The 27473-nt window shown below is 37.3% G+C and overlaps 4 protein-coding genes across 4 annotated transcripts; 1 reads left to right on the top strand and 3 right to left on the bottom strand.

Annotated features, from left to right (window-relative positions):
- Positions 1–871: 871 nt before the first annotated feature.
- Positions 872–3848, top strand: LOC135644776 (uncharacterized). The gene is made up of 3 exons (XM_065162676.1): positions 872–1102; positions 1712–2209; positions 3414–3848. Exons 1-3 carry the CDS (start codon positions 908–910, stop codon positions 3642–3644), a joined length of 924 nt encoding a protein of 307 aa, XP_065018748.1. The 5' UTR covers positions 872–907; the 3' UTR covers positions 3645–3848.
- Positions 3849–5619: 1771 nt separating this feature from the next.
- ACT2 (actin-7) lies at positions 5620–8578 on the bottom strand. The gene is made up of 5 exons (XM_009415134.2): positions 8411–8578; positions 7529–7599; positions 7051–7444; positions 6361–6974; positions 5620–6049 (listed from the first exon to the last, which is right to left on the bottom strand). The coding sequence occupies exons 2-5, from the start codon at positions 7586–7588 to the stop codon at positions 5984–5986; spliced, it is 1134 nt and encodes a 377-aa protein (XP_009413409.1). The 5' UTR covers positions 7589–7599; positions 8411–8578; the 3' UTR covers positions 5620–5983.
- A 3135-nt stretch (positions 8579–11713) lies between these two features.
- LOC135646101 (2-Cys peroxiredoxin BAS1, chloroplastic) lies at positions 11714–15809 on the bottom strand. The gene is made up of 7 exons (XM_065165252.1): positions 15505–15809; positions 15343–15417; positions 13598–13679; positions 13417–13496; positions 12720–12845; positions 12438–12551; positions 11714–11983 (listed from the first exon to the last, which is right to left on the bottom strand). The coding sequence occupies exons 1-7, from the start codon at positions 15718–15720 to the stop codon at positions 11867–11869; spliced, it is 810 nt and encodes a 269-aa protein (XP_065021324.1). The 5' UTR covers positions 15721–15809; the 3' UTR covers positions 11714–11866.
- A 3048-nt stretch (positions 15810–18857) lies between these two features.
- On the bottom strand, positions 18858–19229 carry LOC135644187 (protein GL2-INTERACTING REPRESSOR 1-like). The gene has a single exon (XM_065161654.1). It carries the CDS (start codon positions 19227–19229, stop codon positions 18858–18860), a length of 372 nt encoding a protein of 123 aa, XP_065017726.1.
- Positions 19230–27473: the final 8244 nt, after the last annotated feature.

The following is a 27473-nucleotide window of genomic DNA, read 5'->3' on the forward strand; positions in this document are numbered from 1 at the left end:
ATAGTAAAAGAAGTCGAAAATAGAAACAGGAAAGAGGATTAAGATAATAAGAAAATAAAAAATGATGAGTAAATTATCTCTAAAGGAAGGAATCAGGGTAAATTCTCGAAAAAAGCCTAAAAAATTATCGTAGAATATTTTTTAAAAATAATTATTCTGTCTCTATTGATCGTCTCTTTTCATCTCGTTCTTCGCCTCTTTGATCATCATGCTAGTCACCCCCTTATGTTGTACTGATCATCCCATTTTGCTAGACTCGCTTAGCAAGAAAAACACAATGAGTTCTATTGGACTAACGATAGAAGCACAATCTTTGCGACCAACAACAAAGGCTACAAATGACAGCGAAGGCATGCTTCCTCTTTCCTTGCGAGTAGTTGACGATGAGGTTTTGGGAATCCTTCGCAACTCCGATGAAGGCCGTAAGCGAGGGTGAGTTACTCCCCTCCTTTCCTTGCTTATGGTTGATGGCGAGTGGGGCAAAAATGACGAGTTCGATGAAGAGACCCATTTAAAAATAAAGATAGTTGACAGTATTTCTCTCGAGGTGATGGTGAGTCCAATGAAGATACGAGTAAAATATATTTTTCATGTCATCGTAGGTGTTTCGAGGTTGAGGTACTCTACTAAAAATTATCAAACTTAATATATATTTTTTTCATCAATTCACTCAATCAAGATCACCCATGGAGGGGAGGTTGATTTAGGAGTGAAAAAACGATATTTATAAAAAAAAAAATATATAAATCGTAGAGAAAAAAGAAAGTATATAGTTATTATTAAAAGAAAGTGTAAGAAAAAGTTTTCTTTTATTTTTGTTTTTATAAATATTATTTAATCCCACCATAAAATTGAAGCGCATTAGAGACGGAGAGAAGCCGTCTCGGGTTGGTGGATTGCTCTCGTCATGGCCGCCATCGCCAGTCACTCCCTCTCCTTCGCTTCTCGCCGCCCACTCTCGGCCTCCCGACCCACCAAAACCCAAACTCCGACAGCGCTGCCTGTCCACCGGCACCCGATAGGCAGATCCGCCCTCTCATCTTCGCAGCAGCCCCGGAGACCCTTCAAGGCGTGCGTCAATGTCGCAGATTCCACCTCAAAGGTGCCAGCCTTTTTTCCTTTTTCGTTTTCGCTCTTCAATTTTAACCCGGTCGATTCCAATTCTTGAATCCAGTAGGATAAGAACTCAGCAATTGTGATCGGTATGTCCCTATGGATTGGTTTGATGCTCAAAGAAGGTTCTTTTTGTTACGTCTTTTGTCGTTGAACATGAATTGTTATGCACAAGTTCGGATCTTGCATTTCCCAGTGCTTTACTCTCTTAAAATTGCAACGAATTCTTCAATTTGTCGTCAAATCAGGGAAAAGAATATTATTTTGATAGTCTGTTCACAAAAACTGCTCTCACTGTATCTCTTTCAGCTGAAAATTCAAGTTTTGTTGGCTGTATAACGTTAGATGTAGTTTCTTCTTCTTCTTCTTCTTCTTTGAATGATTAGTTAAATAGAGACTACTAAATTTGCTATAAATTTCTATAATTTAAGGAAAAAAGGTTCAATTTGCAGACCATCCTATATAGATGGATAAGGAATTGGGGACAAAAGTAATACGATTACTGGAAGAGAAATAATTTCAGCTTTTTATAAAATGCATTCTTCTTATTTAAACTAAATTTGATAAATATGTTGATGATGGTACTAATTTGCTTCAGACTATAAATGGTGATGAAGAGAACCAGATATCAGGAGCAGTTGATAAAAAAGACCTGCCTGCAATGAAGACCCTCATTCAAGCATACAAGAAGGCTATTATAGATGGAGATGAAAAGAGTGCCCAAGAAAACGAGACTCTGATATGTATTACTGAGAATGAGAAGAATAATTTGACTGCAAAATTTGCAGAGATCACAGCAGAGATAGCTTCTGGCAAGGAAAGTTTCCTTCGACTGAAAGCTGATTTCGAGAATTTTAGAAAACAGTCTGAGAAGGACCGCCTTAACTTTACATCCGATATACAAGGGGATGTGATTGAGAGTTTGTTGCCCATGGTCGACAGTTTTGAAAACACCAAAAAGGAGATAAAACCGGAAACAGAGAAGGAGAAGAAGATCGAGACAAGTTATCAAGGCATATACAAGCAGTTTGTGGAGGTCATGAGAAGCTTGGGTGTGGCTCTGGTAGAGACTGAGGGCAAGCCGTTTGATCCTTCTGTAAGTTGACCTCTTAAAATCCTTCCACTGCAGATCTTTCTGTCTATTCCAGCATGCACTGAAGTCCAGGTTATTTACTTAGAAGTCGACAGTACATTATCCTTTGCACACGTTGTTTGCACTCATTTTCTTATGAGATTATATTTTTGTTGGTTTCTAGTTAGGTAAAGAAATAAATATTAAGAACTATTGGCAGCATTAGTTGATACAAGGTCCTTTTTTTATTCTGAGCCATCGTGAGGTTGACCTAATTGATAAAACAAAAGGGGCGTACCTGAGGCTCCCACCGATTCGAGGTCTGGGGAGGGTCAACGTACGCAACCTTATTCTTAAATATTTAAAGCGGTCATTTTCGTGACTTGAACCCTAGTCTCCCAAGTCGCAAAGGAACAACCTTACTACTGTACTGAGGCCCGCCCTCATGTATGTATGACCTAATTGATGGTTTGGTTAAATCAACATTTAGCTTATGTGACTCCCAGCATGTATTTATATCCACCTGGATGCCTTGAGATCTGCCACTTTTAGTTAAAGTAGGCAGTCAAAGGTTTTCCTAGTATAGTACAAATTAAACATCCAGCTGTCCTTGAGTCCAAGCTCAGCCCTAGCACTAACTAGAAGTATGTGAGCACTTAAAATGTTGCCAAGTGGTGCCAAAATGCGCTAGGAATGTTGATTGTATCGATTATATATTGGAATAATGTTTGTTATTAGATGTCATGAGGAACTTTAAGCATTAATCGATCATCAGTGTTTCACGAACGTGTGGTGTCTCTATATTAGGGAACCAGATGAAAGAGTTTATGCATCCATGGATCATCATTTGAATAGGAATTGCTGTGCTTTCTTTCTTCACAAAGTGGGAAGATTTTGTTCCTGCCTTGTTCTCTAAAGTTTTACATGGCAAGAGGTTGTGTGGGACCTTAAAGTATTGATATTAATATTTATTTCGGTTGTTATATTGATAAGAATCAAACTCAATTTGTAAGCCAGATATTACTTTTTCTTGACTTCTCAGGTTTTATATTTACTTCAAACTTGGTCTCAGGAGCTCCTGTAGCAGATTAAATTTTGGCCGTTGAACTGCATTTTCTGTTGATTATTCGATAAAGTTTACTTCCTGCCTTGTTGCACATTCTTGGTGTATTTGATTAAACTGATGGAAGTTAAGTTGATTCACATTCCAAGCCTTCTGTTCTTATAGATCCATGAGGCTATTGCAAGAGAAGAATCCCAACAGTTCAAAGCCGGCATTGTCTCACAAGAGCTCCGTCGTGGATTTGTTCTGGGGGAGCGGCTGCTCAGAACAGCGACTGTCAAAGTTTCCACTGGCCCGGGTCAAGTGAAAGGTAGTTCGGACGCCGAAAGACCTTTGGAGCAGCCTTTGGAAGCTAAATCTGATGAGGATTCAAGCCCAACAACAAGCAACAGCTAGTTTACAATATGGGTTCAAAATCATCTGGAGGAACTGTTTATTGAGGTAGAGTCACAGTGAAAAAGCAAAGCCATTTTGCAGCCCGAAAACTTGGGTTTTACAACCTCTCTTCCCAGCCGTAGTTCTATTGGGAACATCTATTGAGAATTATTAACAACAGTGTTCTGATTTTGCTATGGAATGACCAATTATCTTGATTTCTTATATGGTAGTCGGACTAGTGATCTGTTCAAATTGCTATTTGTTGACCTTACTTCTTAACTTTGCTCCTTTTTTTTTTTGTGGGATGGCAAATATCTTGATCTCTGATATAGCAGTCTGGCAAGTCATAAGTTTACAATGCAATTTACTAACATTTCTTCTTAACTTTGCTCTATTTTTGCTATGAAACGGAAAATATCTTGATTTATAATGCGGCAGTCAGAGTAGTGATGTGTTTAAAATGCAATTTCTTATATGGAAGTCAGACAAATAATATGTTTGTTTACTATGCAATTCACTGACATTTCTCCATAATTTCCTTTATTTTTGCTATGAAATGGCAACAATCTTGATTTATTGTATGGCAATCAGACAAGTCATCTGTTTACAATGCAATTTACTAACATTTCTCCATAGCTTTGCTATGGAATGGAAAATATCTTGATTTGTTGTGTGGCATTGGGAGTAGTGATATGTTTAAAATGCAATTTGCTAACATTTCTCCACAAGTTTGCTCTATTTTTGCTATGAAATGGCAAATATCTTGATTTCTTGCATGGAAGTTAGACAAGTCATATGTTTAATGTAATTTATTGACATTTATCCACAACTTGCTCTATTTTTGCTATGAAATGGCAAATATCTTGATTTCTTTTAATTTTCCCAAAAAGTAAAGACATATTACTTGAATAGCAAAAAATATAACTCGTTGGGAAAACTATCATTGAAGACCTATTACAGTTATTGGTTCTGACAAAATTAGCAAGTCATTCAGCCACACAGTTTCTCTCTCTAAAAATTAAAGAGTGTCTCTTCAACACAAAGTTTCAAAAGGTTTTTAATACCCCTAATGATACTCAAAATTTGCCAGTTGAATGAGGATAGTCAACATTGTTGAAGGCCTTTCTGGAATTCTTATGTGGCAGTCAGACAAGTCAAATGTTCACAGTCCAATTTACTGCTATATATATATATATATATATTTGCTATGAAATGGCAACTATCTTGATTTCTTACATGGCAGTCAGACAAGTCATCATCTATTCACAACAAAGTTTGGTGACATTTTTCCACAACTTCCCTATCTTGAATTCTTCCATATTCACAACAAAGTAATTAATGCTTTATTTCATGACTTGAAACCTTGTGGAGTGCATGTGTACAAGTGTGGGAACAAAGTGTATGGTGGGAAACAAAGGGATGGATAATGGTGCATATACCCACATTTCCTAGTCAAGTAATACTCTCAAACACCTTTGGTTGCTTCAGAAAATCCTGCACAAATAATTTGCTAAAGCATATTTGATCCAAGATAGGACTAAATTTAAAATAAAATATAAAATCATAATCATCAAAATTGAATCGGTTATCGACTTGATCAACTATGATCATCGGTTGAGCCAATGGGTCACCTGATTGGACCATAATTTTAATTTTTTTATATTTTATGTTAAAAATATAATATTTATAGATAATACTATAATTTTTTTATTTATATTGGGATGGGACGGAAAGAAGAAAAAAAGAAAACAAATATATCCTATTCTTTTTTAACTGCAGATGCTCAAAGCCTAAATATTTCTCACTAAAGCAAAACCTTCACAATGCTAAACAAGCTGAGCTAACAGTAATGGTTGGCCTTCAACTTGCTTAGTGACTTTAAATACACTAATAATGAAGCAGAGCAGACATTGGCAATTTAGAGTGAACAAAACACATTGGAAATCTTGCTCTCAGAACACAATTTGGGTGACATGCAACAAAATCCACACAGTGAAAGAATTTGCAGATAAATCTGATGCTCTCTCAAACTTGAACACGATCGATCTAATAAACAAGAATACAACATGTCACCGAAAAGAAAAAAGAAAAAGCAAAGCACAGATCAGGTTGTATCGTATATATACTCCTAATACTACTGCCAGACTTGAACAGCCTAGTTTGCCGAAAGAAAGTAAGAACAAGGAACGCTTGCTCATCTTATGGCAGGCATTGAATACAATGATAGTGTTGCACGTACAAATCCCAAGCAAAGCCAATATAACCTCAACAGAGCCACAACAATATGGAGACATTACCAAACTGACACCAAAAAACTACCCCGACAAAAGCAGAGAAGGCTTGAACCAAGATATTCATCAGAAGCATTTCCTGTGTACAATAGAAGGTCCAGATTCTTCATACTCTTGCTTGGAAATCCACATCTGTTGCATCAAAATGGATAGATTCGGAATAAGCAACTTGGCACATAAAAACTGGTGTAGGATAAGCCAGAATTAACAATAAAGGAATTTGATTTGCAGATATAAACTCAGAACAGGGACAAAATAACTGTTGCTGGTAAGAAACTAGAATATAATTATGAAAATAGCCTCCGAGGAGACATTGCATCGCGTGCACAGTTAGGAGGTCAAGAGTTTGAGTCCTGTTGTGAGCATCTAGCATGCATATTATGTAATGTTTGAATGAGTAAATTAACAAAAGAAAATAACAAAACCGTGATAAATGGAATTACCTGCTGGAAAGTGCTAAGTGAGGCAAGAATAGAGCCACCTATCCAGACACTATACTTCCGCTCAGGTGGGGCAACCACCTTAATCTTCATGCTGCTTGGGGCAAGGGCTGTGATTTCCTTGCTCATCCGGTCAGCAATTCCAGGGAACATTGTGGAACCACCACTGAGAACTATATTGCCATACAGGTCCTTCCTGATATCCACATCACACTTCATAATGGAGTTGTAAGTGGTCTCATGGATGCCAGCAGCTTCCATACCAATCATGGATGGCTGGAAGAGGACTTCTGGGCACCTAAATCTCTCGGCACCGATTGTAATAACCTGTCCATCAGGAAGCTCATAGCTCTTTTCCACAGTAGAGCTGCTCTTGGCGGTCTCTAGCTCCTGTTCATAGTCCAATGCGACATATGCAAGCTTTTCTTTAATGTCCCTGACAATTTCCCGTTCTGCTGTTGTCGTGAATGAATAACCTCTCTCGGTCAGGATCTTCATTAAGGCATCGGTCAAATCACGACCAGCAAGATCCAGACGAAGAATGGCATGAGGCAGAGCATATCCTTCATAGATTGGGACAGTATGGCTCACACCATCACCAGAATCCAGAACAATACCTTTCATCGAATGAATGCAACATATTAGCTGTGTAATCATAAATACAAGTAATTAGTAATACAAAATGAGACATACCAGTTGTACGACCGCTGGCATACAGGGAGAGAACAGCCTGAATTGCAACATACATAGCAGGCACATTGAAGGTTTCAAACATGATTTGCGTCATTTTTTCTCTGTTGGCCTTGGGGTTAAGAGGAGCTTCAGTGAGCAATATAGGATGCTCCTCAGGGGCGACACGAAGCTCATTGTAGAAAGTGTGGTGCCAGATCTTCTCCATGTCATCCCAATTGCTAACAATACCATGCTCAATAGGGTACTTCAAAGTAAGGATACCTCTCTTGGACTGAGCCTCATCACCAACATAGGCATCTTTCTGGCCCATCCCAACCATGACACCAGTGTGACGAGGTCGGCCTACAATGCTAGGGAACACAGCCCTAGGAGCATCATCTCCAGCAAAACCAGCCTGCATGATGGAAATTATACTAATGCACAATATCCAGTACGAGTATACAAGAGAACATTCTGGAATCTGGATAGGATATCTAACCTTGACCATCCCAGTACCATTGTCGCAGACAAGAGGTTGGATTTCCTCACCATCAGCCATTTCTTTATGATCTGCAAAAAATTAGGTTGTAGTCAGAACAATCAAAGTTTCACACATATATATAAACATCTGACTATAGTTTTATCTCGTCACTGTTATAACCAATGAGGCTGTCATTTTAGTCTCACAGAAATGGCAGATTGAACAAACAATGATCACTCAAAATGGTATTTGAGAATGTTTCAGGCATGACAATGATGTGGTCAAAATTCAAACTTTCTAAGAGCTGCAAACAAATATTATACTTCAGCTGCAAATCTCTCGAAAGCCATCAAACAAATTGCACAGAGGCGATGTATATCTGAGTTCCTCTAACACTCCAATCATCTAATTATTGCCTAACATAATCACCGCAGACCAAATAGAACAGATTCATGTTACAATGATCTCCAATTATTAGAGACGACCGCGTCCTCAAATCTGGAATTTACTCGCAATTCATTGAAAAGAGGCTCAGACATATTCCTGGACATGGTGATCAAACTTCTCAAAGGTCACATGAGCTCGCAAGTGGCTAATCCAGTAAATTCCATACATACGACATCGAAATCTCCTGTGAAAGATAGCACATGCAAAGAAGTGAATGAAGCAAATGACACACGGAAACAGGTGCCAGATGCAGATCTTAAGAACATAACAATCCTTCAATGGACCTCGCTCGAGATCCGACCTCCGATCACCAGACTCAAATAACAGAAAGGAAAATCTAACCGATCTTCGATCTCCCGATCGAAAGTCTCAATACGATTCAGGAACGAACAATGAAAAGATAAAAATCTTTCGACCGCTTTAAGACTAGAGAAGTGGAGGCAGAGTGCGAACCCTATCGATAGCAGAATGGAGGCGGTTGAGCGGTGGACGGATGCTCCGCCGGGGAGGAGAGGCGCGGGGCTCTTTCGAGGGAAGCGGAAACGGGCGACGGAAGAGTGGAGAGAAGGCGAGGGGGTTTTATATGCCACAAAAGGTTTCGAATAGAGAGAGAGAGAGCGACTTTTGCCTTCCCATTCTTTCTTGCCCACCATGGCAAGCTGTGCAGTGTCAGCGACACTAAAAAGAAAAACACCATTTCTGATTCACCCACGTACTTACCTTTCAAGTGACATCTGTGAGTTCGTTTGGTTCCACCAATGACAAGACTGGTTTCTAAGATGGTTATAATAATAAGTAGGTAATTTTATTTATTAAAAATAGCCGAGAGTGAGCTGTCTTCCGACGACCTCAACCGTCAGATCGGATAAGGTGGGCTGACGGAGACCATCTGATCTAGCTTTGGAGGGGATGGGCCCCGGAGGCATAACCTGCGGTGGGGCCCACGCCAACTCGTCCACCGTTCGTTCCTCGCTGGCGATGAGCCTAGCCGATCCGATATGCCTCTTCTCCGGGTTCGGATCCTCTCCGATTCCTTTGCGCGGATCCGAATAAGAATTATTTGGTCCGACCCGTGGCGCTCCATCTGATGGTATGTATGTATGGTGATGGGTCGATCCACTAAGCAACATCCATTAACGGCAGAACTAAAGCGGATCCGCATCCGATTCACACACGCTCTCTTTCTCCCTAGGCAATGTGAGTAAGAATGATGCACACACGGAATGGCACAGAGAAAGACTCGGCTGGCCTCCATGGATGAATGGAATGGCATGGTGAGGAGGTGATCACATGAGAGCCAACACCCTCAGCACTGTGCGTAAAGGAAATCAAAAGCTGGGTGGGTGTGTTTAAGCTTTACGACAAAGGCAGCTGTTAATAGAAGAAGAGCATGCTATGCTACAAGTTGGAAAGCTCTCCTTTGGATGGATGAATCAAACCTGCTTGACTTTACTGGGGACATGAAACAACAGCAGGCCCACCACTAAGAACATGGATGATGATGATGAGAGAATCAATCAAAGTGTGTAATTATATATATATATATATAATTACACACTTTGATTGATTCGAATTTGTGTATATCATTAACAATTTCTTATTGATTAGAAAGAGAACTTAATTTGAGTTGCCACTTGTCCAAACTCTTCATTATTGTTACTAATTTTGGTTTGGTTCCAATCAATTCATAAATTATTGTTCGATAACATATTTGGATCGTAAATTATTTTTTCTTTTAACTTTAGAATTTAAAATTCTCAATAATCCCCTTTGATCTAAAAGGGTTATGACTCGCACCCATAATCAACTTACTCCATATATATATTATATATGTATATATAATTACACACTTTGATTTATTCTCTCCTATCGAATTTGTGTGTATCAGTAACAATTTCTTATTGATTAGAAAGAGAACTTAGTTTGAGTTGCCACTTGTCCAAACCCTTCATTATTGTTACTAATTTTGGTTTGGTTCCAATTAATTCATAAATTATTGTACGATAACATACATAAATTGGATCGTAAATTATTTTTTTTTAACTTTAGAATTTAAAGTTCTCAATAATCCCCTTTGTTCTAAAAGGGTTATGACTCGCACCCATAATCAACTTACTCCAATTTTTTTTTCTCCTTTTTTTTTTTTCTTTTTTTTCATTGTGAATCAATCAAATATCTCGATATGTCGATACGTAACAAATCTATACTTTTTATTTAAATTAAAGTAATATTGACAAGTGAACTAAATCCAAGCATATGGTCTGAGTTAAAATATTATGGAAAACATATGTTTTGGGTGTTGTGATTATCGATACAAAAATTTTATCATATTTTTCATGATGAAATTCATTAAGATAAACCAAATCAGATTCTCCTTTTTGACCTTTGTATGTTACTTGCATTATGAGTAACTTCAAAAAAAAAAAAAAAAAGCTAGTTTTATTCCTAGACATGGTGGGTTGGACCAATGTGTCCTCTATATTTATAGTTCTTTTGTACTATCTTTTAATGATCATGAATCATGATTCCAGTGGCAATGGAGATATCCATTTAGAGTTTAGATGCATCCTTAACTTTGATCCATCTTGGATTAGATGTATTCATATATTTCAGAAAAAGGATGTGGGAGATTCACATACAGCAATGATTAATATAAGGTTAAATATTTATATTATGGTGCAATTGTCATGTACAAATAATTCAATGAAAAGACCCTTTTTCTTTCTATAATGGTAAAAGCGGTAGATGAATAATGTGTGAAATATAGAGATTTGATTTTTTTTTTATTATTTGTTTTTCAAAAATAAAATCTACTGAGCTAAGCATGCAATTGAGGTTTCCGAGCTGGGATTGATGAGATTTATAGGTTGGCTATATCACCATCAAGGGGCAGATTGCCTCAATAATAGTCTTCTTTTAACACCCTAAAGTTAAACCAGGTTGGTCCTTGAAAACGATATACTACCTACAGCCATGAGATCAAAGAAAAAGAACAATAAAAAAGGTTGTGATTTGAAAGAGAGAGCACAAACCTAAGTCACTGTCTCTTTCAATCGGAGAAAAGCACCGCAATGAGTTGAGGGAAGATGAACTGAATCTCCAATCCGGCTAGGTTTAATTAGAGTATTTATTAATTAATTTAATCGGAGATGAGCTTTCTAGGGAAATTGAGTTTCATAATGATTACCATAAAATTATAAGTCTATCATAAGATTTGCAAACCAATAAATATCAATCGATCGGTGTTTACGATGATTCCTTAGCTGAAAACCATTGCTATTGTTTGTTGGTTAAAGAAAGAAAAAACTTGTAATTTATGAAGTGGTCTATTTTGAGGTTTATAATTTTAAGGTTTACATCAGAACATAAGTTTAATTAAGATATTGTTGAATCTAATTTGAAAGGAGCTTAAATAGAAAAATAAGGATGCAAACAGTCTACTTTAAGGTTTAGCAAACAATAAAACCAATATGTATATCGATCAATATTTACGTATCCAACATAGTTTTTGACATGCGAATCATGAAATTGCTCATGATATATACTCGTATTGTCTCCTCCTACGAGTATTGCCTCCTCTTCTTTTCCTCGTTTTCTACGGTTTGTGCAGGCCATCATGAAGGGCTAGCGGGTCGACACACACTCAGCACGTCAATATCCGTGCTCAGGTCGAGATTTAAAACCGTGGTCGATCGGTGGTCGGCCCAATTGGTTCGGTAAAAAGAAGCCGGTCTTTTCTTGAATGGGCCAAAGCAATGATAGGATATTGGGACAATTTTATGGAATAAACCACAATAACATCAGGACATGGTTGGGCAAAAGCCATCAAGGGCAACAAAACTCCACCCAGACTCTTCCAAACAACAGTAGAAGAAGACTTGGCCATGGACACAATTATACTGCTCTTACCTAAATAGCTGCAAAGTACTCCTTGCTAAGCTTGGGATCTGGCTTCATGGACTTCTCTCCGGGCTTCCATCCTGCAGGGCAAACCTCATCTGGGTTTTCTTGGACATATTGCAGTGCCTGCAAGGCAAGATATATGAATTAAGATTGGGATACACAACATGTTATAGTGTTGAATGCTGAAGAACCATAGTAGCTGTGTATCTCATAGCAAGAGCCATAATCATAGGTGATGATGGGTGATGGTAAGGCCCACACTAACTATGTGCCAACTCTATTAACCATGAGGAATTGTCTGTTTTGGAATTGGATAATCTTGTCATCGCAGGAAAGGCACATTTGGAAAAGGAGTCGATTGACTCTCTATTAGGTCTTGACTCTCCGATCAATATGAGACTATGACCTTATCAGGTGGGATCCAAGAAATATGATATCCTACAGTTGGGTTTACCATGTGATGTATCTCGTATTGGTGTCAAGCTACCATTTTACGAAAGAGCAAAAATATGATGGAGTATCACCAATTTCATGGCAGCATCGCCATGGGAGTGAAATTAAATTTTGGTCTCATTACCTGAAGAGTCCTCAAGGTTTCATCAACGCTCCGGCCAATCGCAAGGTTATTAATGGTTGAATGCTGAATCACTCCTTCCTTGTCAATGATGAATAGTCCTCGCAATGCAATTCCCTGTCAGATCATACAATTGACACATAATGGTTTCACTTTTTATCTGCCACATGTTGAAAACAAATTGCGAGGGAAGGGGTGGAACCTGATGTTAAGAAACATGAGACTGTCTAGATTATATCTTGGGTATTTTATAATTTGTAATATGAAAAAAATGCATAACTTTACCTGGTCAGGAATCAAAACACTGTAAGATTTTGAGATTGATTTAGTGACATCAGAAATCAATGGATAATTCAGATCCCCAAGACCTCCTGACTTCCTATCTGTCTGAACCCATGCAAGATGGGAGAACTGCAGATGAGATATCAGTAGGATTAGAAAACAACAATAAATTCCAGATATTGGAAGAAATAGGATTATATATCAGTACTGGAAGCAAGATGGACCAGAAGCTACAACTGATTTGCCATTTTTGCCTTACTACCTTCAAGGCTTCAACCTCTTATAACCTGGCAAACTACTTCAAAATACCATGCTCAAGATAGACACCCCGAAAAGTATGTGGCCAAACTACTGAAACTAAAATCATTTAAAAATGAGAAAGGCATTTTCAACGAAAAAGGAAAATTTTTAATGAAGACCTTCTGCTGCAGAACTTATGAGGTCATCCCTTGTGAAACTTATATAGTAAATCAAACAAGATCAGTAGTTTCTTACTTATGCTATCATAATAAGAACAATTCATATATCAGCAGAAGTCATAGTAATTAAGAAACTAAATTCAGAAGTTTGCATGCATAATTTTGAAGCGCTCAGAACCTCATCGGTCCACTTTTAAGTCCAAAGAAACATCAGACTTCGTAAATCAAATGAATAGGTAAAGAGCAAAACAAATTCCATATATGGGCAAAAAACACTTTACCACACTGTCAACTGAAACACCTAAGATCTCTGTATTTAACTTCTCAAAGTCTGAATACCGGTCACTGAAAGCAGTTATCTCTGTACAAAGGGAATGATAGTTTAATGTCTAATTATGCATCCATAAAATCACTCTACTTAAAATGTTTATTGTGTTCCCAAGTTAAAAAGTTTGCACTTACCAGTAGGACAGACAAATGTGAAGTCCAGTGGATAGAAAAACAGAATGACGTATTTCTTCCCAATATAATCAGAGAGTTTGACCTACCAAGGCAGAGAAATGATTAAAGCTGAAGAAAATTATTCACATTAAATCTCGAGTAAATAATAAAAAAGTTCCCAAAGTTGCTTTTGTTGTCAAGTTATGTGATAGAACCTTAAAAGAATAGAGCTTTGAGGAGTTCAAAATGTTTAAAATAATGGATGCTCATGAAGCTTACAAACATCTCCATTCATTAATCATAATACACTCAAAACATAGGCTACTCTAAATTATTGCTTGATAGCAGACAAATTGCATTTTTGGAGCTTAGGGAGTTATGGCTACAGTCAATATGATAATAGAGCAAGGTTGAGGGTGTTCTATCATTAACAGTCACGGACAATGATGGTTTATTGTGTGCATCTAGACATGCAATCAACAGACATAAACAAGGGTGTAATGACCAAAGCAAAAATGAATAATATTCTAAAATGAAAGAGAATAAACAAACAAAGATTGCAATATTAGAGCAAGTAATAACTTCTAATTATCAATTAGAGAGGAAGAAATTTTGATCTTTAGAAATTTTAATTTCCTAAGGGCATTTTAAGCATTTGCAAAGAACTTCTAATTATCAATTACAGAGAGAAAGAGAACCCAATGAAAAAACAACTAAATGGCCACTGCTGCCTAAGATGTAAGGTCATACACAAAATCCATGTCGGGAATTTTATAACATCTACAGTTACCACGATATAAAGGAAACAATTTCTACCTGTTTTATGTGTATCCTCGGTCTAAACTTATGCAAGGTTTCCAGATATAGCTCAGGATATATATACACTTATGAACAATCTGACATGTAAATCCCAAAAGTTACTAATGAACATGTACTCCCTGTGCAGACTGTGGATACATTTAGTTGAATAAAATTTCTCTTTATCTAACAAGAAATTTGAATTTCAAATCTTGTCAACTACATAAGCAAATATTAATACTAAAGTTCCTTCCAGTGAATCACAGTTCTTTCTATTATAGTTCTTAGATGGATAGAACATTTGAACCTTAAGGTTAATTTGTATCTCCCCTCCCCTCCCAGATCCAAGCATTTTATTGTTCATGCGCATCACAACTAGCTTTATTAAACAAAAAACAATGAAAAAGGAGTCTTTAACATATCTGTCCTCCCAAAGTTTGGAAATACCGTATTTTCCCCTACAAATTTTATATAGCATAAACGTATATGTGTATCCCTCCAAATATTAGAATTTTTCACATATATCGCTCCGGTTAGCATCGATCTAGAAACTCAAATAAGCATCGACCTTAGTTAGTTTAATTAAAAACTATCTTTAAGCACCTAAGATGTCTCCAATGTTCTTATAACCATAATGAGTTCTTATAGCGCATTAACTTCGTCCAGAGTTTTAACTAACAGTCAAATGATAATTAGATGGTGGAGATTAACCATAATTAATTGCTTTCCATAACTCCTTGCAAACAAAATAAATCCCTAAACACTCTTAACCACCCATCAAATCACAGATACAACTTACATGGCAAGATGCTGTAATTTCAAACCAATAATTAACTTTCTTAATCATGTCCAAAACGAGTGCATATAACAAAAGAAGCTTTCTCGAAAAAACAATACAGAAGCCAACATCAAACCACAGTTGCTTCGCAGACCAATGAGTACATGAAAAAAAGCCAACATGTGCATACATTGATGAACTCCTGATCAAAAACAGCTTCCGCTTCAAAGTCTGGAGCTTTATTTCCGACTAAAGGCAGATCGTTCTGCAAGAAGAAACATCATTTAGAGCGAACCCTAATAGACCGAGACCATCAAAATTCATGAAGAGAAAAGAAACCGAGGAACAGAACCTCGCTTGAGGCTTTGACGGTGAAGCCTCTCGAGGATGATCTCGGAGCAGATGCCAATCGGGGAGAGCGAGCACCGAAGGTCCTGCCGGCCCTCAGGCCGACAAAGCCTTTCGGGATGGCTAGGGTTTTCGAGGGAGGGTACGGATGGGAAGCTAAGGAAGCCATCGGCGTTGCAGCGTTGGAGGAGGCGACGGAAGGAACGTAGCAAGAAGCCATGGCGATGGAGCTCGATGTATCTCCCCTTCTCGCTTCCTATCCCTCTCTCGATTCGGTGCGCTCCGGTTTCGTTAGGATAAGACTCGAGAGGGAGCGAGGGGAGTTGTTGGGCTTTAAGTAGCGAACCGGAGTCACAGGATAACACCTCCAAGGGGAGGCGGGGAGGATAACGGTAGGCTCGCTCGAGATCGGAACCCATCTTTTAGATCCGACCCGGTACGAGCGGACCCGTTTTACATGACCTGTTAGCTCGCGGGTTGGATCCGTTTAAAGGATCAAAAAGAAGAAAATTGAGGCGTCTAACCCTCAGAAACTGACATTATTTTCAATAATCTAACTTTATAAAATCATGATTAAATAGATTCGTATAATTTCCAATCACGTTAGCCTTATAGAAAAATATTTTTAAATCGCATAAATTCCACCAGTAAAATTACATGGCCAAATTCCTTAGAAAAACATCTGTTTTTAGTTCATATGACTTTATTGTTTCTAATTAATAAATTAAAAATAATATCATATATATTATATAAATAATAATAATAACTTTAAAATTATACATATAAATATTATAAAAAACAATAAATTTATGATAATGTAATGATACAATTTGAAGCTTTAAGCACCGAAACAAATGAAAATTATATTTTAAAGGTATAAAAAAATAGTCTTTTATTCTTTTTAGATCAATTCGAAGTTAGCTATTCTGAAAAATTAAGATTTTTTTTTTAAAGTAAGACGAGTTACATTTTTGTCCACTTAAATTAACAATTGTTGCCATTCAACGTAGTTAAAGTAAGCAGTGGCCAAAGAAGGACGGCTGACGCAGATCCAATTATTGAAGGGTGAAACGTCTAAATTAGAGCGCTGTGTCAATCCGACGGCCCTGATATCTGCCTATCGTAAACACATCTGCTTTCAGATGATCTTGACCGTTCACAAATAATTTGGTGTGACTTGACTCGATTGTTCCGATCGAGATAAGAGTCGGAATGTGTCCGACTCATCAACTAACCAATCAGTTCTATACCAACTAATTTGGATTCCAATTAAGGTTGATTGCTACTGCGGCATATGTTATTTTGAGCCACGAGATTGTATTACCGTTATGTGATAATACATACACATATTCATATATACGACAATTAACATACGATTATATATATATATATATATATATATATATATATATATATATATATATATATCCTCGCTCTCTCTATATCTTTCTCGGTCTTCGCGATGGTAGGCGAAGTCGTCGCCGACGAGCAAGCCACAGGCACAACGGCCAGGGGCGATATCGTAATTCACTACTGGAGGCCGGGGGCGACCCACGTCGGGGACCCCTCACCGCAGCAAGGCTCCACGAACGGCGGCGGCGAACTGGGGCGCCACACCCGGGCGGAGGAGGGGACGGGGTACACCAGCCTCCGGGATCTCATCGGCCGGCGGCCACGGCCCGGAGCCACATGGTCTACGGCGAGCTCCGGCGGCTGCGAGATCCGGATCAAGAACCACCTCGTGAAGCAGGCCGCGCACGCGTACCTCCAGCCGACGCCGTTGGAGACCGAGTGCCGCCTCAGTGGGCCGCTCCGGCGGGTCCTCGACTTCGTCACCTGTTGCTGCGTCGCCGTGGAGTCGCTTGGTCCCTGCGTCGATTTCCTCCGCCGCCTCTTCCGCGGTTGGCGGCGATGACTCGACGGCAAGACGGCTGGTAGCAGATTCAGTGTGTTTTTTTGTTTCTCCCTTCATGAATTATTTTTATTTATGTAAAAATACAGGTGGAAAGAAATCAACTCATTAACTCAAAATTGTCACGTGTTCAAAAAAAATGTTTGATCATTTATCCACAGATTCTTCTAAATTTCATAAACTTTGATTTATGCCCTTAAAAGTATAACAACATCAAATATATACAATTTTTTGTATGTACTACTAATTATCATCCAATAAACGCAAGTCAACTATCCCTAATTTTTTTTTTAAAAGAATGAATATTTCAAATGCCTAAAATTCCTTTTTATTATTTCCATCAACTATTTGACTCCCATTCTTCCCAATATTTCTGAAGACGGTAGTAATATCAATTTAAATTTGAGCATCATTAAATTAGTTTATAGAATGAATTATCTATAATATATATATAAACTTTAAGTCTTGAATAGTTTGACATATATTTAAATCATTTAGTACTAATGCCACCTTCAGACTATAGTTCTCCAATGTGGATTGGTGGGACCGGCAGAAATGATAAGAACCAGCGGTCAGAATTGGACCATTCTACCAATTGATTTCAGAATGAATCGGATAAGATGGGCTGTGGGCCCTGTCAGGTACGCCGCAGGTAATTGGAAGTTGTGGGGGAGGTGGGCCCACTCCCAAGCGCTAAATCTGGTGTGGTAGCCACATGTGTAGGTGTTACCAGGGTAAAGAATTCGACAGCGCAGCGCATGAGTATCGGTGGCGTGTAAACGGATCGGATCTCATAGAACGGGTCTTCGATCCGACGAACCGATCAGGTCCGACTTCTTCGTTCCAACCCGAGATCGAGATCGAGCCCTAACCTCAGAGCCTAACCACGGCCGACCACCCCTTGGCCAGCGGTTCACAGCGTCGGGTAAGCATTACGATGGAAAGAAGACAGAGGAGAGGAGATGGGGGGCGAAGAGTGAGACGGGAACGTTTTGGGAGTTGGCGTGTGGGATTTCACTTGCAATTAGCCGTTGGATCGAATCATATCTGATATCAATATATCGAATCGGGTTGATCTCGGTTCACGTTCGGTCCATTGCATGGCGAAGTCCAACCGCGGACTAAAGGCTGGGAAACGAGGAGAAAGATGAGGGTAGAAATAAATGGTCTGTATAATCTGACGTAATTCCCCATTGTTCTCAACTACCACAATTATCATAGCATTAATTTATGTTCTTATGGCTTTGCGTCCCCAACTAAGAAACCCATAAATCATACCCCACTTCTCCACGTTCAACATCAAGAACGTGAGGCAGTAAAGATTGCAGCTTTAACATCACCTTCAAAGAGAAGACAAGGAGAACGAGCACAGAGAGGAGAGACGGCCAAGGAAGAAGACCAGGAGACGCAGTAAAGAACGATGACTCGGCCCGCTGTGGCTGAGTTCAGGGCTTCCTGGTCGTCTTGGTGGTGGTGGAGTCGTGGAGGAAGTTGAGGAGGACGGCGCTCTTGCACTTGGGACACCTGGCGTCATCCTCGGAGAGCATGACGTACATGAGGCACCGGGGGCAGGCGGCGAGCACCATCGACGACGTCGCTTCGGGGCTGTCGGCGTCGGACGACAGGCACGAGCTCGGCGAGGACTCCCCGTCGCTGACAGCGGCGGCAGCCGCCCTTCTCGACGTGTCTCCTCTCGTCGGCGGCGGCGGCGCCAGGTTCAGCTTCAGGTCCACCTTCTGGCCTCTGCGGCGGCTCATCGTCGTCCTCCTATCGAACACCCTAAACCCTATCTGCGACCACAAACAACAGTACTCCATAACGCTCAATAGTTCGAGTTACCGATGCCAACCTCGAACAGTCGCATGTCACCAACCTGCAGCAGCTCTGGAACCCGACAATGGCGAAGAAGAGTGGCTTCTACGGGTGTTCCTTAGCAGCAAGCAGTGGAAGCTACACCACCATGAATGCCATTATATAAGAGCTTTGTAGAGGTCAATCGCTTGTCTTCATCACAAAACAACAAATACTAATATATATATATATATATATATATATATATATGATAAGAAATGTAGTGTAGGGTTTTGCTTTTTTCTTGTTGGTGATGAGAGAAGAAAGTGATATGGCCAATGGCCATGAATGCGAGACGGGTTAACTTAATGCATGGGGCTTAAAATATACAGCCCTCAGCAAATGCTCATTTACTGCCAATTTAATGAAGAGACGAAGGACGTGTAGCTCTACAACACATTTGTCTCCTCTCCCCCACCAAGAGATAAGCATACATTAATGTCCTTTGTTTGATGCATGCATGCGAGCAAACCTTAAAGACACCATCCTCTCTACTTCTCTAAGGTGTTATCCAAAGCTCAATGGATGAGATCTTAGAAGCAACAAAGGTGGCGCATCCAAGACTAAGTCAATGGTGTTGAAAGAAGGATGAGATCTCAAAAGTTTCCACCATTCATCACGATTAAGGTTGAGGAAGTGAGAATTAAAAGTAGTGCTGACCTTGGAGAGGTCTCATTACTGGAGCAGTAGGTAAGTTAATGAAGAATGTGGTTAAATAATGGGTCATTTATAGAACTAGGCATTAGATGGTGTGAAGCCCCCATGTGCACATCAATTTTATGTCCATGGAGAGATGCGAGGAGATTAATTAGAGATGTGGTGGGGGTTAATGGCGGAAGGGGAGGAGCTTTAAAAAATGTGGAAGACATTGATAGTAGATAAGAAGTGCCTCACTTTATGTACTTCTGAGCAACATATTTATGTTGGCATTTAATGGGAAGTACTCAGCTTTTTTAGCTTTGGGGAGACCTTCACATATTATTATTTCTTATGCTAATACCTCTTTTATTTATTTATTTTCTTGGAAAAAGAGTGAATTCCAAGGAAAATAATAAAAAAATAAAATAAAATGCACAAAATATTGGAATAATGAGATGCTACTGCCATAAAAAAATGTTTGTGTAGGATAAAAGATTGAGATGGGCTAAGATACTTTCGTATTGTTAAAAGTTTAATGATTAAATTTTTAGTATTACATTGAAGTTCAAGTTGGAGGCTTCCAAGAGATCGTTAGGACACTACGAAAGGGTTAAACATCGTTTATTATCACAGTGTATATACAAAACAAAGGTCTTCTACTCAAGTAAAATTATCCTCAACATGGCGATAGCTCATAAATAAAAGGGATTAGATGGTTTGAGAGTTTTATTCTCCTTTATGATATCATATAACTTTTTTGAAGTATCGAGAGAATAACAATGCATCATCATCGGAAAAGATCCTTTGAATCCTTATAAGGGATATTCTTGGTTATCGCACTATATTTTGTTTTAGTAATAACATGTTCACAATCATTTTGTAGTTAAGGTAGAGCCATTAGGCTCTTGTGATGGTCTTCACTGGCTATCAAAATCTGTCGTGAGTTGGAGAATGGGTTGGTTTGGGTTCCATCTTGTCGAAATATGATACCAATTGCTGGTCTAAAGTAAGTTGCATGTTTCTAACCTCTTGTAGGGAATACTGTCAACATAAGCTTATGTGGACTTTCATGTCAACCTACATCAACGTTGACCTACATCAAGTTCTTCAAAGTAGATGAACACTGAGCTGATCAGGTAGATGAAGAGGATGGTGTTGTCAATGTACCAAAAATCTTTATTATGCATTTTATTTTTCCACATCAAAGATTAAAAAGAGTCAGATGATATATTGGATCACATTGGTATTAATTTGATTTAATTTAGACTTATGGAATTAAGTTCTTAACACCTATCACATCCTTATTATTAAATATTTTATTTATTATCATTAAAAAATTTTATTATGGTCCAAATGTTATAAATTTAAATTAATTCTTGAACGTTAATGATAAATATTCTTGATGGGAGAACATTTAAATAAACGAGAGTTTTGGTGGCTCAACATCTCTCTCAACTCTAAATGATTTCCTACATCATCTAAGGCGAGAGTTCTGAGCCGAGAAATGCCAAAATACATTAAAACCATAGTTGAAATTCTTGACAATAATGGTCGAAGGTATATAATTTTTGTTTTCACATTAGTTTTCTTGTATTTCTATTATAATAGTTTAGAAATATATTTTGGTATTAAAACTCTAATAGTTGGTATCAAAGTCATCAACCTCTACGAAAGAGTTTTTATTTTTTATACCATAAATATGGCTTGATTTTGGTTTCTTTTTAAAACTTATTGATATATTTTGATGTTGAAAATCATGAGAACATTTTTAGTATTTTTAGTCAATAAAATGCTCGTCTTATATATGAATATTTAATTATAATAATTCATGCTTATTAGTCAATTTTATATGTTCAAAATGTCTAGTGACTCATATAATCTTAATTAATTAGGGATTAGCCATAGCATTATTAATTAATTAAAATTATATATAAAGTTAAAATAAGGATCACATAATTAATTAGTCATAATATTATAATTTATTATATTTAATATAATAATTGTTATCGCACATGATCTTTTATTATATTTATATAATTAATTAGGATAAAATATCAGATTATTTTCATAATTTACCTACAGAGATTATGAATTAAAATATAATTTGATAGTTTTCTTATAAAAAATATTTGAATGAATTAAAAAATTAGCCCATAAGTAATTTTTATGTCATAAGATTTATCTTTTGGCATGTTTTACGTTCGTAAAACATGTCATTTAAACTATTAAGCCTTAATATTTTGACATAAATATGTTTGATTTTATATAGTTTCTTAAAATGTTAATTTCTCTCATATTCGATGTGACATTCCTCAACTTAGGGATGATAACTATAAGATATGGAATGAGAGGATTCTCCTCCATTTAGGGAGGATGTATATTGATTATGCTATTAAGAAAGATGAACCGTCTACAATCACTAATACCAACACTCCAACTGAGGTCGCGTTATATGGGAACGACCTAATCGGCTTAGCGTGATGTTTAACAAAACTAAGATAACTGCTGGCATATATAATTCTGTTGACCAGCACAAGAAGGTCCAAGACTTGCTACAAGCTATTGATGAGCAATTCGTCACTTCGGAAAAGGCATTAGCAAGTACCATAATAATGAAATTCTCATCCCTTAGACTCACCAACATAAAGGGTGTACGTGAGAGTGCATTATATTCTGAACATAATGCAAATGTGAGATATTACGACTCAACTTAAGAAACTCGAGGTTAATATGTCAAAATTCTTCTTGGTGCACTATATTCTGAACACCCTTCCACAACAATATGAATTTTTTAAGATTTCATACAACAATATAAGGACAAATGATCAATTAATGAATTAATGATTATGTGTGTTCAAAAAGAAGAGAAGCTAGTGATGGAACTAGGTGAGAGTGCATTGGTGGTAACCACTCGCGGGAAAAATAAAACTGACAAAAATCAAACCAATCAGAAAGCTCATCAATAGGGAAAAGGTAAAATATCACCCCAAGCTGATGTCAAGAAAAAAGTAAAGTATTTCTTTTGTAAAAGGAAGGGACACATGACGAAGGAATGCATGAAATTTCAATAATGACTTGAAAAGAATGGTAAACCATCCTCGTTTGTGTGTTATGAATCTAATATGATTAATGTTAATATTAAAACATGGTGGATTGACTTTCGATCCACAATTCATATTGCAAACTCTTTAGTACGCAAAACTTAAGGAAGCTAATGGGAAGTGAGCAAAGCATCTTATCAGGTAATAAGATGTGCTCACATGTGGAGACAATTGGAATATGCATTTGAACTTTAAGTAGTAGTTTTGTTTTAAAATTAGAAAGGACCTTTTATGTACAAAGTTTCTCACGAAACTTAATTTTTATTTCCAGACTCGTACGTTAGATATTTCTTTAATTTTCAAGACACATCATTTTGTTTATTATATAAATCTGATTGTGTTGGGAAAGGTATTTTGTCTGATGGTCTTTATCGTATTTTCTTACAAAATGATGACACTTAAAGTTCAATGCATGTTCACGCTAGCACTAAAAGGTCCAATATTAATGAGGACTCCTCTATGTTATGACATCAGAGATTAGGTCATATCTCTATAAAGAATTAAACGATTAGTTAATGATGGGATACTTAGTACTCTTGATTTTACTAATTTTAAGACTTGTGTGAACTATATTAAGGGAAAGCAGACCAACAAGTCCAAAAAGGATGTTAATAGGAGTTCAAACATATTAGAGATCATTCATACTGTCATATATTGTCCAAACATGAACACACATGGTCAAACATGAGCACCTAGTCCTTTTGATAATTTTCTTCAAGAACATGGGATTGTTGCCCAATACACTATCCCTGGTTCTCTAGACTAGAATAGTGTTGTAGAAAGAAGAAACTAAACATTATTAGATATGGTGCAGAGTATGCTTAGCAACTCTAATCTTCCTAAGTTCTTGTGGACTGAAGCACTAAAGACGACTGTGTATATATTTAACCGAGTTCAAACCAAGACTATCCTAAAGACACCATTTGAATTATGGAAATGTTAGAAACTAAGTTTGCAACATATGCGTGTTTGTGGATGTCCATCTAAGATCAGGATATATAATCCATAAGAGAAGAAACTGGACCCGAGGACTATTAGTGAGTATTTTATTGCATATGTCAAAAAGTCTAAAGGTTATAGGTTCTATTGTCCATCTCACACAACTAGGATTGTGGAATCAAGAATCGCTAAATTTCTTGAGGATGACATGATCGGTGGGAGTGATCATTTCAGGAATATAGTTTCTACACATGATCATACAGAATCTCAACCTTCCATATCAAATGATAGATTGGTTATAGTTCATAACACTCCAAGTATAAACTGGTGCTAACAATCAATCATTGAGATTCCATAAGTTGCTGATAGTATTCTAATAGATCAAACAATTCAAGAATTACAATAATCTCTTGAACAACTAAATGAACCACAAGTTCCTCAAGGAAACATTAGTATAACATTAAGAAGATCTACTAGAAATAAAAGATCAGTAATTCTTAGTAATTATATTATATATCTACAAGAATCTGACTATAATATTAGAGCCAAAAATGATCCTGAAACCTTTTTACAAGCCATGAGTTGTAAAGAATCAAATTTATGGCACGATGCCATGAAAGTATAGATGAATTCCATAAAGAGTAACGGAGTTTGGGATTTTATAGAGTTGCATAATGAAACAAAAGCTATTGGCTGCAAATAGGTTTTAAAACTAAGAAAGATTCATTAGACAACATTGAGAGATACAAGACAAGACTTGTTACAAAGGGATTTATTCAAAAAAAGGGAATCGATTATACGAAGATGTTTTCTCTAATATCTAAGAAAGATTCTCTTCATATCATTTTGGCATTGGTTACTCATTTTAACCTTGAGTTACAATAAATGAATGTGAAAACAGTATTTCTTAATGGAGATATAGAGAAAGAGGTTTATATAAAACAACATGAAGGTTTCTCTTATAGTGTTGGTGAACACTTGGTTTGTAAGCTTAAGAAGTCTATGTACGGTTTAAAACAAACCTCTCACCAATGGTATTTTAAATTCTATAAAGTGATTTCTTCGTTCGGATTTGTTAAAAATCTCATAGATCAATGTATATGCTGGAAGGTCAGTGGAAGTAAAATATGTTTTCTTATTTTATTCGTAGATGATATTTTGCTTGCAACCAACGATAAGGGTTTGCTGCATGAGGTGAAATAATTTCTTTCTAAAAATTTTGACATGAAGAATATGGGTGAAGCATCTTATGTCATTGGTATTAAGATCCATAGAGATAGACCTCGAGGCATTTTAGGTCTATCATAAGAAACCTATATCAATAAACATTTGAAAAGATTTTAGATGAAGGTTTATTCATCAAGTGTTGGTCCAATTATGAAAGGTGATATGTTCAATTTGAACCAATGCCCAAAGAACAACCTTGAGAGAGAATCAATAAAAAAATTATCTCTTATACTTCTATCGTAAAAAGCCTTATGTATGCTTAGGTATGTACTAGACCTGATATTGCATTTGTTGTGGAGATGCTAGGTCGATATTAGAATAATCCAAGTATGGACCATTGGAGAGCTACAAAGAAAACGATGAGGTATCTACAAGGAACTAAATATTACATGCTTTTATATAGACATACAGAGAATCTAGATGTGATTTGTTACTCAAATTCAGACTTCGCCGATTGTGTTGATTCTTGTAAATCAACATCAGGATATATTTTTATGATGGCTAGTTGAGCTATTTTTTGGAGAAGCATAAAGCAGACATTGACTACTATTTCTACCACGGAAGTTGAATTTGTCTCTTGTTTTGAGGCTACTTCACATGATGTATGACTTAAGAGTTTTATTTCTGGGCTTAGAATCATGAATTCTATTTATAAGTCATTAAAAATTTTCTGCGATAACTCAGTTGTTATTTTTATGGCTAAAAACAATAAAAGTGGATGTCAAAGTAAACACATCGATATTAAGTATATAGCCATAAGAGAACGTGTAAAAGAAAAGAAAGTGGTCATTGAGCATATTGACACTGAATTGATGATTACTGATCCTTTAACTAAAGGCATACCACCTCTTAAATTCAAGGATCATGTAGAGAAAATGAGACTTAGTTCCACTTTATAATAATATTGAAACTCTTATATATATTATGATATTGGTACATTAATTTGAGAAAATATATTGGTACTGGACCAAGAATAAACATAAGGTTTATTTATTAAGTAATATTACCACATTAAGATAAAGAAACTAAATACGTCATGATACATGGATGATAATACTCATTCTTAGAGGATTTATCGCTATTATTCATATATTTATTTTTTAAGAAAGTTATTTGATAAAAAATAATTCAAATTATTAAGCTAAACGTATAGATTCTCATTAAGTTATTCATCAATTTTATTTATAGGAGTTTAAATGATCATTTTATGATTAATTCAGTTTGTATAGATTGAAAATTTTCCATTTCACCTAACTTTGACAAATCTGGATGAATCCATGAACTTTTTATTTTTTGTATCATTTATACTTGATAACTGTAGTTTAAAAGCCATTCAAAGTTGTTGAATCTCATATGAAACTAATTGATTATGTTTAGATGTTTAACTACATATTAAGTAATGTAAGTCTACTCAATCAGGATTAGACAGTTGACACAGGAGGAATTGACGTTGCGCCGGAGGAAATCACATCAAGATATTGGACGGCAGAAGGCTTCGGACGTCGAGCATCGGGCCAAGGAGAGCGGAATTGCGCCAAGGATATCAGGGTTGCGGAGGTCAACTACCGATTGGGCAACAAGCCGCAAGAGAGGACGATGCGCTGAAGAATCGGACGAAGCGCCAACCAATGACGTGTCGGGCAACAAAATGTCAATTCGCATTGTAATAATTGTCTAGATCAGAGTAGAGTTTTGGCTTGTGTGTACAGGATTAACTACGATAACGACGAAGACATAAAGCGAAACAAAGTGCTAGAGTCAAGCGCGAAGGATTTGTTGCAAGTTCGAGAGTTCAACGGAAGTCCAAAGGTTCGTCGGGAATGTTGCCGGAACTAGCCGAGAATGAGTAGGGAGCTTGCCGAAGGGTTTTCGAAAGCTCGCCGGAAGGTACGTCGGAAGTTCGCGGAGCTCACCGAGAAAGATCGTAGCTTGCTGAAGAAGCTCGTCGGAACTTGCCAAGATCAAATCGTGAAGTCTAGGAGCTTGCCGGGAGTCCGTAGAATGGTTTCCGAGAGTTTATCGGAAGACCGTCGAAAGTTCGCCGGAAGCTCGCCGGAAGAAGTCTTGACTTGTGGACTTTGTAATAGCTTAGGAAATATCTTTAAATTCATAGTTAGCATGTTAATTAAGGTTAGGATTAGGTGTTAATCCTATAACCCAAGTAGGGGCAAATTGGGCCTAAGTTCGGACTTGTTTGGGCCAAGTTTGGAGCCCAACCAGTGAGCTGAAATAGTGTAGGCGGTGGCACCGCCCAGAACCTGAGAACTGAGCGGTGGCACCGCCCAGAACCCGAGAACTGAGCGG

Source organism: Musa acuminata, chromosome BXJ3-8 (assembly GCF_036884655.1).
Source record: "Musa acuminata AAA Group cultivar baxijiao chromosome BXJ3-8, Cavendish_Baxijiao_AAA, whole genome shotgun sequence".
Taxonomy (NCBI): Eukaryota; Viridiplantae; Streptophyta; class Magnoliopsida; order Zingiberales; family Musaceae; genus Musa; species Musa acuminata.

Coding starts and splice junctions, on each gene's coding strand:
- LOC135644187 (XM_065161654.1), bottom strand. CDS start 19,229: ATGGAGTACTGTTGTTTGTGGTCGCAGATAGGGTTTAGGGTGTTCGAT.
- LOC135644776 (XM_065162676.1), top strand. CDS start 908: ATGGCCGCCATCGCCAGTCACTCCCTCTCCTTCGCTTCTCGCCGCCCA. Junction 1,103..1,711: donor TCGCAGATTCCACCTCAAAG/GTGCCAGCCTTT, acceptor AATTTGCTTCAG/ACTATAAATGGTGATGAAGA. Junction 2,210..3,413: donor GCAAGCCGTTTGATCCTTCT/GTAAGTTGACCT, acceptor CTGTTCTTATAG/ATCCATGAGGCTATTGCAAG.
- ACT2 (XM_009415134.2), bottom strand. CDS start 7,588: ATGGCTGATGGTGAGGAAATCCAACCTCTTGTCTGCGACAATGGTACT. Junction 7,445..7,528: donor ATGGTACTGGGATGGTCAAG/GTTAGATATCCT, acceptor TCCATCATGCAG/GCTGGTTTTGCTGGAGATGA. Junction 6,975..7,050: donor TGCCAGCGGTCGTACAACTG/GTATGTCTCATT, acceptor ATTCGATGAAAG/GTATTGTTCTGGATTCTGGT.
- LOC135646101 (XM_065165252.1), bottom strand. CDS start 15,720: ATGGCTTCTTGCTACGTTCCTTCCGTCGCCTCCTCCAACGCTGCAACG. Junction 15,418..15,504: donor CCGTCAAAGCCTCAAGCGAG/GTTCTGTTCCTC, acceptor TTCTTCTTGCAG/AACGATCTGCCTTTAGTCGG. Junction 13,497..13,597: donor CACATTTGTCTGTCCTACTG/GTAAGTGCAAAC, acceptor CCCTTTGTACAG/AGATAACTGCTTTCAGTGAC.